Below are 13054 nucleotides of genomic sequence, written 5' to 3' on the forward strand. Positions count from 1 at the left end.
CCCCCACACACACACACACACACACACAAACCTCTAAGAAAGAAGAAACTTCCTGCCGTGTCTCAACTATGATTTCTTTACAGGCTGAGGAACTTTAAGCAGCTTTACCTGCTAATATGTTTAGCTTTGCTGTTGGTCGTTATTCTGTTCTTGTATTACATCAATTCTGTAATATTAACCTTTGTCTCATCTGCACTGCAGCGTGTAAAGGTCTATCGCCTGAATGACGATGGGAAATGGGATGATCAAGGAACAGGTCATGTTACTGTAGATTATATAGAGGTAAGTGTTCGTGGAATATTGATGTTCAGCTTATGCCATTTTGTTTGTGTCGGCAAATAACGTGTCATTTGCACTGATTGGGAGGGGTTAATTTTTATTGCATCTGATTGTGGATGTCAATGCAGAGGTCAGAAGATCTAGGATTGCTTGTAGCTGATGAAGAAGATCATGAGACTTTGCTTCTGCACCGTATCAGTGCAGATGATATCTATCGGAAGCAAGAAGGTGTCCTCCAGCTCCATAGTTTTGTCTCCTTTCTTCCTGTTTATTACTTCTGTTATGTTAGTGTACAGTTTCATGAGAAAACATGTTCTTCTATTCAGATACAATTATATCTTGGAGGGATCCGGAATATTCAACTGAACTAGCTCTTAGCTTTCAAGAGACGACTGGTTGCTCCTATATATGGCAAGTTTTTGGAAATTGATTTTGTATTTTTCTCCTCTTTTCTTGGTTATACTACCATCCTTAATCTATTTGTATTAAGGTTGCTTAGATTTTATAGAAGCTGTTAGAAACACCAGCAGATAACATCTTGTCTTTTTTTTGTTTTTGTTTTTTGTAGGGACCATATATGTAGCGTGCAAAGGAACATGCACTTCAGTAGTCTTAACAGTGAGTCTATAGAGTAATCTTTTTGTACACTTGACAAATGGAACATTATTGAGTTCCCATGATGCTGAGTTTCAAAAGTTTGTCTGTGAATATAGTACTCACGTGGGAATAGTCATATTTCTGGCCCCATGAGGATATATGCAGTGTGTACATTGAAAAGTTTCGGTCTATTGTTCTCCAATTAATCAAAATGAAATGAGATTAATCTACTTGGGTTAGCATTATGTGGTTCAATAGCCAAACAGGAAATGTAAAACTCAATTGCAATTATCATGATTTAGCATGAAAATGTTTCCCGACGAATAATTCAGTTGCTATTATTAAACACTTAATTGCTATTGTCATGATATGTATAAATTTTGATGCTGGGAACCAAAATTAGTTTATCTAAGGCACATTATTGATGATTTTAGGCAGAGTCAAACGAGATGTGTTATTGACGATATTGGGTTGCTTCACCGCAATCCTCTGGATGCATTGAGAAATAGCATGCTATAGAAATTCTCCTTCAAAAAAGTATTATTTAGCTAGACTTGTCCTAGACAAACGAGAAGATGCAAGGCATGCGATGTTACTTCACTAATACTTATATGTACTATATGAGGAGAGAAAATTATAAGAGCTTTTGATGGAATAGAGATGGATTTTTTACACTTGAGAAATATCTTCTTATTCTTTATTTCCTTTTGGTGCACCCACGAGGTTGCTGTAGGTATAGAAGATTAAATGTAAGTTCCCCTGCACAGCTTAGCTCACTTGGTAAAGGTTGAGGAAGATTGTGGCTTAGGTCATGGGGTCAAGCCTTATGCCAAGCCTAAGCCTAGTATTTAAATGGAGAAGGGTGGAGGGTGTGCCCATCATCTCTCTAGTTTTGAAGGTTGTGTTTGTCTTAAGGGTTGTGCTCTAGATGGATTTCTCGGTATATAAACTTAAAAATAAAAAGAATAGGTGCCATTCATAGAAAGACATATCTTTTTGTAAGCTTTTCTACTTTTTGGTATACTTCTTGTATACTGGTGTTCTTCTATACAGATATACTCTATTGCTTAGGCGTGAAGCTAAGATATATAAATCTGTAATGATTTGTTATGTGTATTTTGTCGTTTGACTGGTAGAGTTCTTCCTTTGTTCTTATTTTCTTGGCGAAGTGTTAATTGTCAAGGATCACTTTTAACTTTATATGTATTGATATTGTACTCCTGCTTAATTACAAAATATAGAAATTAGCTTCCAGAGATATTACCAAGTCTGTTTCTCAAGTTCACATTTCATTTTCGACATTTTCAATTAACTGACAAATGGGGGTTTTGAGGGTATGTTCTGCTGTCCACCTTTAGCAGAGATCCTCCAGTGGAGAGACACGAGTCACATGATAACACATGGTGTAGTCTTGAGTGTTTTTGGAAAAGAAGAGTAAAATTTAGAAGGATGATGACAAGGAAAGAATAAATTGCTGCCTTTTACAAAAATAGGTCCACACAGTTTCTCTCCTACTTCTGGGACACCTATCATTGGGCTCTCTTGTGCTTACAAATAACTATTGATATTTTTGTTGACTAATTTTTTCATACCTGTTGGAAAAAGGTTTTATGTGCATGACTTATTTGTTTCTTTTCTTCTTTTCTTTTACTATTTTCAGATGAGACATTTCATAGTGTCAACAGTGATTTGAAGGAGTTACCCCCCGTTGAGCTTTCTACGCTTCCCTTGATATTAAAGGTTTATCTTTGTCATCCTTTCAACATTTATTATCTTAAAATAGTTGAAATGTCTTTTTCTTATATTGCCTTGATAATTACCAAATCTCTAAGTTGCACTTGAGGGTGTGCCTTAGTAATCAACAGGCGGGGGTGGGGATTGCTTTCTCAATACTAACCAAAAAAACATTTAATTCTTTTTTGATGACCGTGGTGTCCGGGCCAGCTTTTGCACACCTTGACTAATACCACAGGATACATCCCACTAGCAACATGTACCAAGGTAACTCTGTCCACCAAGGCTGGACAAGGCTAGGACAGATGGTAAGAATCACCTAGTTTTTTTTTTTTTTCTCTGCTGAGTTTTGAATCTGAGGCCTTAGGGTTCTCAACCACTTCATTGACCACTAGGCCACACCCTTGGGTGCAAAAAAAAAAGCATGTAAAAATTATAAGGTATAGCGTATATAATATAGGAAAAGCTCTGTTTGCTTTTGTGTGTGAAGGCAATACACTTCGAGTCGTGCAAATCTTTTCATACTGTTTACTGTTTTCTGAAAATGTTGTTTATTGTTTGACTTGCAGACGGTTGTAGAGGGTGGCATTGCTGATCAGTTGCGTGTTACCGAACTAATATTGAACGATGTGAGCTTCATGAATCTTGCAGTTCTCTAAGCTTGACTTCTTTTTGGACAATTAATTGTCATTGGAATGAGGGATTTCATGACCTCAAATTAGCATTAGTAATATCTTCCTCCTAACAAAGAAATTGAAGATTAGTGATGGTTGTGAAATTGCTTCGAGCATGTCAGCTTCAGAATTAATTGCTGTCGTATTCATTACCCACTTGAAAACATAGATGTCCAGTCTTCACCTTTTTGAAGCAATTATCAAGTACATTAACAAAAACTGGATGAGAACTTGATTATCTGTTATAGATAAGTTGGAAAAATTGGAACTGAACCATCAGCTGATTATAACTTTGTTTTGTGTAAGTTAGATGTAAAATTTTGATTGGTATAATAAACTTTGCTCTGCCTTTAAAGTGGTGGCTATATGTACAGGTTAGTACTCTGTACTGCCAGTGCCCTTCCCCCACCCCTCTTCACCCCTCCTGTTTTTCACCACTTTGGCTCTTTTCCTATCAAACTGAAAACAATCTGGGCCAGCTGGTAGCTCAACATAGGTCCACTACTCACTCTGGATGTGTAAAGATTTTTCTGTCGCTGGCAAAACTCTGAAAGATCTTCAGTCACTGCTGTCTCCTTGCATGCCTCCTTCATCCTTTTACAAGTCTTGGAATAGTTGGAAATGACCGACTCTTTTGTACTGTTTGTGAAAATTCTTTATGCAAAGTGCAGTATTCTATTCAAGTTAGTGGTGAACTCTCGAGGAGTTTCTGACGCTATGTATAAGACGAGAAAAACGGGAGAGGAGCCCTCCCTACTCCTATCCCAAAAAGGGCGAAACAAGACAAGTGTTTCGCTTTTTTATTGATTTCTGTTCATGTTAAGAATTACTTGTTTAATCATTTGTCTTCTTGTTTTCCGGATCAATAGGTGAATCGTACTGAACCGGGTTCTTTTGTTCTGCAGCAAGTTTTTTTCCGTAAGCTGATGGATTTATTTAGGATTTCCGAAGATCTGGAGAATATTGAGAATCTTCACATTATTTTCAAAATAGTGAGAGGAATCAGTTAGTATTTCCTACTTGTCTCCCATCTTCATTTGGGTATGCTTTGGCTTGTTTTGTGGGATTGAATTAATCAGCATGAAATGGTTTCTTGCAGTGATGCTCAATAGCACTCAGATCTTTGAAAAAATATTTGGTGATGAGCTGATAATAGATATTATTGGGTGTCTTGAATGTACGTTTTTGATCCTAGTGCTTTCAACTTTTAGTTAAAATGTCTTTTAATTCCTATAGAACTTTTTGTTTAATTATTATATACTGAATGGCCAACCCCTTACTCCAACCTCTTACTCTGAAGACATTGATCTCATTTTGGAATGTCCTGACGACCTGATTCATATTTTGGTCAACAGATGATCCAGATGCTCCTCATGTTCATCATCGCAATTTTCTCAAAGAGCATGTGGTCTTTAAGGAGGTACACTGTTTCTTTTCTACACCTTTTCTTCCTGCTGCAATAGTACCTCTAAGGAATGTTTGCTGAAATGTCTTCAATGTTAGTTCAGTTTGCATTTATTGATATCTGTTATTTCCTTGTGGGTGTGTTAGGCTATATCTATTAAAGATTCGATAGTCCTATCGAAGATACATCAAACATACCGAGTTGGCTATCTTAAGGTGATTATGTTTTACTTTTTAGATGACATCCTTATACTATCAATGTAACTTACAGTTTGTAGGCTTACTTTCAGGATGCCATTTTGCCTCGAGTGTTGGATGATGCAATAGTTGCAAACCTTAATTCCATAATCCATTCAAACAATGCAGTTGTAAGATCTTCTTCCTGAAGTTAAAATGTTGTTTCTTCTGGTTAATATAGTTCTTGACTGTTTGGTTTTGATATAGGTTGTATCTCTCTTAAAAGATGATAGCACCTTCATTCAGGATTTGCTTGGAAAGTTAAAGTTGCCTTCTACATCTGCAGAATCAAAGAAAAATTTGGTAAAGAAAATTGTTGTTTCCTCTTTATTTTGGGTTGCCTCTGTTGCATTGCAGCTATTAGTTGGTTTCTTTTTCTTTTTTCTCAGAAGACATTTAATTGTTCATTATGTTGTCAGCTTCTGATAATTGCTTGTTCGTTTAGTCATTGGACTCATCTATTTTTTGTTTTGGTTGGTCATTCTCTTATATTTTCTTTGCTTGCTGTTTTCTCATTAAATTTGAATTGGTCAAAGCAGAAACTTGAGGGTAATTGATTATCCCAACCCCCAAACCCCCCAATATTATGCAAAAATCCATATATTTTTAAATGTAAACGGTGCGTGTGTTTTGTGCATCCTGGTCCTGACCAGCATTATGGTTATGAGTTCTAATACAAGCTGGGGAGGAATCTGAGTAGAATCCAGGATCGTCTCCTTCAACCTATGGATTAATAATTCTGTGTAGGCTAGATTTGGGGTCTAGAATCAACTGGTGAAAATTTATTTTGACAACTGAAAGTAAAATTTTATTATTACGCCAACTGGTGAGAAGTACTTGAGCTCCACCCTTTTTTTTTGACAAAAAATCGAGCTCCACCCTTTCCTCTAGGGATCTGATTGTGTCAAGATCCTCTCCCCTCTTATTACTCATCTTGTCAGATATAAAATTTGTTTAATGGAAATGTAGGAAAACCTTGAGCTTAGGTGGGACTGCAATTGGTAAACTTATATATCCTTGCGTCTGTTTAACATTAGTTTTACTACTGATGCTACTTTCCTGTAGTCCAGTTTGTTCTGTGATGTGCTAACAATTATTGTCTTTTGTTTCACTATGAATCCAAAAACCTGTTCCTAACATTTGGCATGTTCTTGCGCTAATGATATTCCTTTATAGTGCACTCCTTTGTCAGTTATTCTTGAAATGTTGGTAGTATTATCACCCTTTACTTTTTTGTTCCTTATTCTGATGTTTATCGGGAGATCTGGGAAAGGGTATTTGTAGTCTCATCATTACTTTACTTGTTATTTCCTTTTCTTGGATTGGGCAGGTGCACTTTTTGCATGAGTTTTGTACTTTGAGTAAGAGTTTGCAGGTGGGCCAGCAACATCGTCTATTTAGGTATGCATCATATGCTGCATCTTTTGTATTAATATCAGTCTAATATATCTTATGTTGCTTTCATAGCAAATGGAGCTGATAGAACTGCAAATACTATTATGGTTGCAGGGATCTTATTAACGAAGGCATATTCGATATCATAGCTGATGTTTTGGAGAGCCAAGACAAGAAGCTAGTCCTGACGGGGTAATGGACCATATCGTTATATTTTAGCAAGTAGACTCTTTTCCTTTTTCTTTCGTCTTTTAAAATGATTGTAGTTTTTGCTTCCATGAAATTCTCATCCAAAATGATTCTAACTGATGCAGGACAGACATCCTCATTCTTTTCTTGAATCAAGATCCAAATCTTCTGCGGTCTTATGTAATTCGCCAGGAAGGTCTTGCACTGTTTGGGCTTCTGGTGAGCAAAATTTTGTTTTTTTCTTCTCTTCTTTTCCTTAGAATTTTACATCAACTTTTGCCTGATGGTGGAGACTAATGGAATATCCAGTATATCAGTGTGACTCTGGCTGTTGGTTACCTTTCTCTTAAGATGCATTCATTCATGTAATATTTATTTATTTTTGCAATGATGTGCTTCAATATATGCGTTTTGATATCTAATGCCTGCCCCCTCCAACATGTTCTTCTGAGGCATCTTCTGTCATGTATGAATGGTCAGTTATTCTATGCTGTGAATGCGGTGCTTGATTCATGATATAAATAATTGGATAAGTGGTTGGTCTCTCCTCCATTTCTCATCTTTTTGGACATTTCCTGTTTCCTTATGCTGTATGTTTTTGTAATTCTAGCAGAAAGACAAGTCCTTGTAGTGGCTTAGACCATATTTGTTAATTTTAGTACACATCTTCTTTTTTCTTGGCTTTATGTTACTATCAAATGGTGCTGGAGAAGTATTTGGTCTTTCCTCCATTTCTCATTTTTTTGATGTTTTCTGTTTCCTATGCTGGATATTTTTGTAATTTTAGCAGAAAGACATGTCCTTTGTGGCTTAGACCATATTTGTTAATTTTAGTGCCACCATGGAAGGTACTCGAAGTAAGTAATAGCATGCTTCAAATTTGCAGGTCAAAGGTATGCTAACAGATTTTGAGGATGATATGCATTGCCAATTTCTTGAAATTCTGCGCAGTCTCTTGGATTCATATGCATCAGGATCACAGGTGCTTTGCTTATAGCTTTTCTGGTTTTGCCACGACAGTTCTAGCTTTTTATTTTTTCCGGGTAGTTAAATTTTAGTACCTTGTCCAAAAAAATCTGGGTGGTCAAGTTAATGACGGGGTTGGCACTTCGAACATAATGTTCAATGTACTTTTTTCCTTATGGATCTAGCATTTTCTCTTATGTCTTCCCAAGTATAGTGATGGTGAGTGATCTTTAACAAATTCTATTTCGGACTGATAATATCTGACCTCCACTTGTGGGATTACACTGTTTGTTACTGATAATATCTGACCTGTCTAAGTGGAGTTACTGCCTTACAATATTCTGATCACGTCTACTGCTTGTTCCCTAGATACTGATAATATCTGACCTGTCTAAGTGGAGTTACTGCATTACAATATTCTGATCACGTCTACTGCTTGTTCCCTAGATGTATGTGTGGGCATACTAGGAGAGATAGGATTAGGAACAAAGATATTTGGCACAAGGTGGGTGTGGCCTCCGTGGTGGACAAGATGAGGAGGCAAGGCTGAGATGGTTTGAGCATGGGTAGAGGAGACGCGCAATGCCCCAGTGAGGAGATAGCTATGGTGGGTATTAGGAGAGGTAGATGTAGGCCGAAAATGAATTAGGGAGAGGTGATTAGTTGACATGGCACACATGCAGCTTACTGAGAACATGACTCTAGATAGGAGGATATGGAAGTCAAGGATTATGGTAGAAGGTTAGTAGGTCCCTTATTAGTATTATTATTAGTACTCTCCCACTACCCTATGCTTCAATTTTATTTATACTTGTTGTTTCCTATGCTTCGGTTATCGTATTATTTGTTGTTGCTACTGTTCTTTTCTCCTTTATTTTCTCTATGGTTTCTTCATTATTGTATTTCCTTTTCTTGATTTTGATGTGTGGTACCATATTTTCTCTCCTTTCTGAAGTTCTAAAGATATACCTATGGGAAATTTGAACTTGTAGAGGCATTACTGCTATAGGTGGTTTAGTATCTGCCTGTGGAGGCACTACTATTTTAGGCGGTTCAGCATCTGCAAACTTGATTACCCAGGGCTTCGGTTCAAGGGCAAAGGTGCACAACACAGGATATGTGGCAGGCACACACAATGAGCTTTAATCCTGCTCTGGATCAAGTTTGGCAGTTAAATGGAAAAGGTTAAGGAGTTTACCCATTGTTCACCTAGTTTCAAAACTAGAAGCAACAGATTTTCCGGTTATCGAAAAACAAAGCATCTCCAATTTGATTCCCTTGTGCTTTGGGATGGGGATTAGTTTTTTTTGTGACTTAATTGCTTTTTGAAGTATTCGATTGCTATTGTTTGAGAAAAAAACAAAGAAAATGCACGTGTCTCCTCTTTAATTGCACAAGTTCTTTGATGAGGTGGTTCACATAATCCACATGGCATCAGAGTATGCAGAGATTCTGAGTTTACATTTCACAATCCGTTATTATGAAATGAAATTTTTGGGTTCTTGGCTTTGCAAAGATCCCCCCTTCCGCACAATGTGTTCGATACATAAAAAATAAATAAAAGGGTCTCTCATCTTATTGTTCTTACATTTCAACAACTATTTTGAAGTCTTGTTTTTATTATTTTCTTTTAATTTTGTTCCAGAAAGAGAACATTGTTGAAATCTTCTACGAGAAGCACCTAAGTCAACTCATTGATGTTATAACATCATCTTGCCCGACGGATGGTATCACCCAAGCTGTCAGTAACTCTGAGAGTTTTGATGGAGGGACTGGAAAGCAAAGTAGTGTCAAGCCTGAAATACTACTAAATATTTGTGATCTCCTATGTTTTTGTATTGTGCACCATCCTTACAGAATAAAGTAATCTTCTCATCTTGGTATGGAATTACTTGGTTCTTAAATGCTAAATTTGATTATTTGGTTTAATGTGGATATCTTTTCTGTGTTTCAGGTGCAACTTTCTTCTTAATAATGTGATAGATAAAGTTCTGTTTCTTACTCGAAGAAGAGAGAAGTACCTGGTAGTTGCTGCTGTTAGATTTATGAGAACTCTTATTTCCCGCAATGTGAGTTGTTACTTTTATTAAGCAAGAGAGTGTTGTCTGTGGACATGACTGAATTGATCAAGTTTTGATTTATTTGTCCTCTATGGTGAATGTTTTACCCCGTTAAATGCTCTTACATGTTTTAATATAAGTAGCCCCCAAGGCCTTGGCCCTTGGTCAAACGATAAATGAAGTATAGCGTGGTATACATGGTAGGCGCATGTCATGAGTTCGAACTTGTGCTCCAACTGGGATCGGGCCAGCTAATTTTGCAGGGAATGTCTGGGTCATTAAAATAAAAGGCTTTTCGCATAGCACTGTAGATGGGCCTGTAATTTTTCTTTTAGTGATCCTCCTTATTTCTGTCTTGTTCTGTTTGTCTTGTGGTGATTCATGAGTTCATGATTGCCCAAGAGACTTGGTTAATGTTGAATGAAACTGGTAGCTATCTTATGCAAGTTTTTTTTTAATGACCCTATCTTATGCAGGTTTTTATCTTATAATAACTAGGTAAAACTGGAAAGACTTGAAGTACTTTAGTGCCCTGTTTGGATAAGCTTATAAAAAGCAACTTATAAGTCAAAAGCTAAAAGCCATAAGTAGGGGATGCCCTACTTTTGGCTTATTTTTGAACTTTTTTGGCCTAAAGGTGAGTGCTTAAAAGCACTTTTCAACTTTTCCAAACACCTCTAAAACCAAAAAAGTGCTTAAAAGCCAAAAGTACCTATGAATAAGCTAATCCAAACACCGCCTTAGACTCCTAGAGTCCACTGAGGCGTAGAATAGGGGTGATCAAAATTAAGAATCAAATCCAAACTTCGATCTAGTAATTAACTTTTTGATATTATGTAAGATTTTGTGCAACAAAAATTTGTAAAAGTAAGATGATGAAGCTCTTCTAGCAGCACAGATAAATTTTCACCCTCTAATTAAATCCTCTACCCTGCGATTTTATGTGCATCAATTAAGTTTATATGTACTAAAATCCCTGGTAACCAGAACTTATGAGATAGAGTAGTAGGTTTGAAGTAAGTTCACTATGATTGAGTTTTTTTTTTTTTATGAAGTAAGATGTTGTATTAGAAAGTCATCAAGGAGATGCAAATTACGTACACAAAAACATGGTTAACCATGAGTCAATTTTCATCTTTTCATGTATAACCAATCAATTTCGGCTAGAGTTTTTCTCTCTTCTTCTTATGTCATTTCACATGTCCGCCAATAAGCTACAAATTTGGCAGACTGAACTGTGAAGTATATTTTTATGTTCATCATCGAGTGTTTCCCTTCTGTATATTTGTGAATATATTAAAATTCTTCTGACTACGAACTGCAGGATGAGAATTTGATGAACTACATAGCAGAGCACAATCTCCTAAAACCTGTTGTTGATGTCTTTGTTGCTAATGGAGATCGCTACAATCTTCTAAACTCAGCTGTTCTTGAACTTTTTGAGCATATTCGTAAGGTTGCATCTTACTTCCTTGACCTGCTTAGACTGCAAAAGTTAAATGTGACATGGCTTCTTTATTTCTTAGGATCTGACATGATATAATGCAGGATAACTTGAAGATATTGCTCAAGTATTTAGTCGACTCATTCTGGGATGAACTGGTCAAGTTTGAAAAGTTGACATCGATCCACTCATTGAAAATTAAATATGAGCAGGTATTATTCATTGGGCCTGTTGTTCACCATTACACTCTTGATAGTGATGCTTGGCTCTCATAATGGTTTTGGGTCTTTTGTAGTCTCTAGACAGTGCAGGAACGAGAAGTATCGGTAATCTATTAGACGACCCTAGGAAACGAGTTGATGACCGTGGTTTAGAGAAAGAAGAAGAAGAATATTTCAATGAAGAGAGGTATGCCTTTACTTTTTTGCATGTAAAAATGTTATATATGGTACACTGAATATGTGTATCCTTCAGTGACGAGGAAGATTCTGCCTCAGCATTCGTGACTAATGCAAGTAGAGTGCAGTCTCAGCCGGCCTTGCCTAATGGATCTGCTCCAAGCGTCTCACCTGTGAGGTAAGTAACTGTTACTGCTGGAATCTGGATTTATTAAACTAAGGGAACATATTTTGAGACTCCTGTTCTTTAGATCTGGGGGGCTTGTTGATTATGATGATGATGAGGATGAAGATTATAAGCCACCACCTAGGAAGCAGTCAGATAATTCTGATGTAGATGGGTCAGTGGAGTCTTTCCCGTTGAAACGTAAGCTGTTGCAGAAAGAAGAGCCTGAGCCAAAAAGGTTGCAGCGTATTGCTAAAGGTTCAAAGTCTCGAGACAGTGTTTTTGCTGCTTTATGCTCAACCTTAAGTCAAGCAGTTTTACCCTCTAAAAAGATGGATAGTACAGTACAAGATGGTCCATGCTCAGATGGGGATGAGAAATCTGTCGAGTCCAACCACGAGGAGAAAGGGAATCCTACTGATAATGGGAGTGCTGATTTGGATAATCATGACCACCGAGAACCAAATGGTCCTAAAAGTTATTCTGAGAGCATGCACACTTCTCCTGATAATAGGCAGAGAGGAGAGGATTATCCATTAATACCTCCAAAATCATCACCTGAAATGGCTGTAAATGGATCATGACTCTTTTGAGATCATCATGGCATTTTGACTCCTACAATGATTTATAAGATATTGCTTGAGCATGTGCTTTGCTTCAAATGACACCTCTGTACAACTTCGACATGAGTGATGATCTAACAGGCAATTCGATTGTTGAATTTCGTAACTATTGGTGGAGGGGAGTCTGTACAGTGTTGTTACAAGCGTGGGGAGAGATTAGCCACCGTCTTGAGTTTTCTCTTTCGTTTAGCATTTCCAATTGCTCCTGTAAAACATTACATAGCTATAGAATTTTGGTTACTCCTATTCTTTGGTTTCATCTCTACCCCCAACTCCATCTTCACTTTCCTTAGTTATGTGCACTTGTATGCAATGTATGGGCACCAACTTTTGCCCTTGAAAAGTTTATTCTTCAATTTAGAGAGGTCAGTGTTGCTTGAGGCCAAATTTTCTGTTTCAATGTTGCTTAATTGTATATTAAAATTTGAGTGGGACAATTAACATTTACTGCATATATGTACATTAGATTTACAGTGGTAGCTCACTTGGCTTCCTCCCCCCCCCAATCTCTTTGCTACTCTACATATCAAGTCCAGTGGGTTTTCTCTCTTTTGTATCTCAACAACTTTCTATAGTATTTTCACCATGACTTTATTTTGTATTTGTCAAACCTGTTTTTGAAAACACTTCTCTTGTACCTAGGGTTTATCGGAAACATCTTTTGCCTCACACAAGGTAGAAATAAGATTTGTGTATCTAGTAGATCTCACTTGTGGGATCATACTGGAACGACGTTGTACCTCAACAACTTCAAGGTTTTTAGTTACTTATTTGAAAGAATGAATTAGGACAGAGAACTAGAACTTCACTATGTGTAGGTAAAGTTTTTGCCTTTTTTGAAACTTTTTTAGCCCGTAAAGATAAAAATAAGATTTGCATACATCTCAT

At 36.9% G+C, this 13054-nt stretch overlaps 1 protein-coding gene across 4 annotated transcripts in view; it reads left to right on the plus strand.

The window, feature by feature from the left end:
* Positions 1-12645, plus strand: part of LOC102583086 (serine/threonine-protein phosphatase 4 regulatory subunit 3) — a 17810-nt gene extending 5165 nt beyond the window's left edge. The window contains exons 2-24 of one of the 4 annotated variants that reach the window (XM_006349772.2): positions 202-282; positions 408-507; positions 606-690; positions 848-897; positions 2537-2616; positions 3180-3239; positions 4190-4289; positions 4384-4461; positions 4640-4704; positions 4836-4904; positions 4979-5056; positions 5133-5228; positions 6256-6326; positions 6435-6512; positions 6635-6728; positions 7396-7491; positions 9121-9338; positions 9430-9544; positions 10860-10991; positions 11084-11191; positions 11275-11387; positions 11454-11555; positions 11629-12645. In XM_006349772.2, coding sequence (XP_006349834.1) covers positions 202-282; positions 408-507; positions 606-690; positions 848-897; positions 2537-2616; positions 3180-3239; positions 4190-4289; positions 4384-4461; positions 4640-4704; positions 4836-4904; positions 4979-5056; positions 5133-5228; positions 6256-6326; positions 6435-6512; positions 6635-6728; positions 7396-7491; positions 9121-9338; positions 9430-9544; positions 10860-10991; positions 11084-11191; positions 11275-11387; positions 11454-11555; positions 11629-12127 — 2568 coding nt within the window. In that variant the 3' untranslated portion in view covers positions 12128-12645. Of the gene's footprint in view, positions 1-201; positions 283-407; positions 508-605; positions 691-847; positions 898-2536; positions 2617-3179; positions 3240-4189; positions 4290-4383; positions 4462-4639; positions 4705-4835; positions 4905-4978; positions 5057-5132; positions 5229-6255; positions 6327-6434; positions 6543-6634; positions 6729-7395; positions 7492-9120; positions 9339-9429; positions 9545-10859; positions 10992-11083; positions 11192-11274; positions 11388-11453; positions 11556-11628 lie in introns of those variants that run through there. The other 3 variants (XR_001473723.1, XM_006349773.2, XM_015309760.1) reach the window with 3 other exon arrangements.
* The last annotated feature ends 409 nt before the right edge of the window (positions 12646-13054 follow it).

Source organism: Solanum tuberosum, unplaced genomic scaffold, assembly GCF_000226075.1.
Source record: "Solanum tuberosum cultivar DM 1-3 516 R44 unplaced genomic scaffold, SolTub_3.0 scf00114, whole genome shotgun sequence".
NCBI lineage: Eukaryota > Viridiplantae > Streptophyta > Magnoliopsida > Solanales > Solanaceae > Solanum > Solanum tuberosum.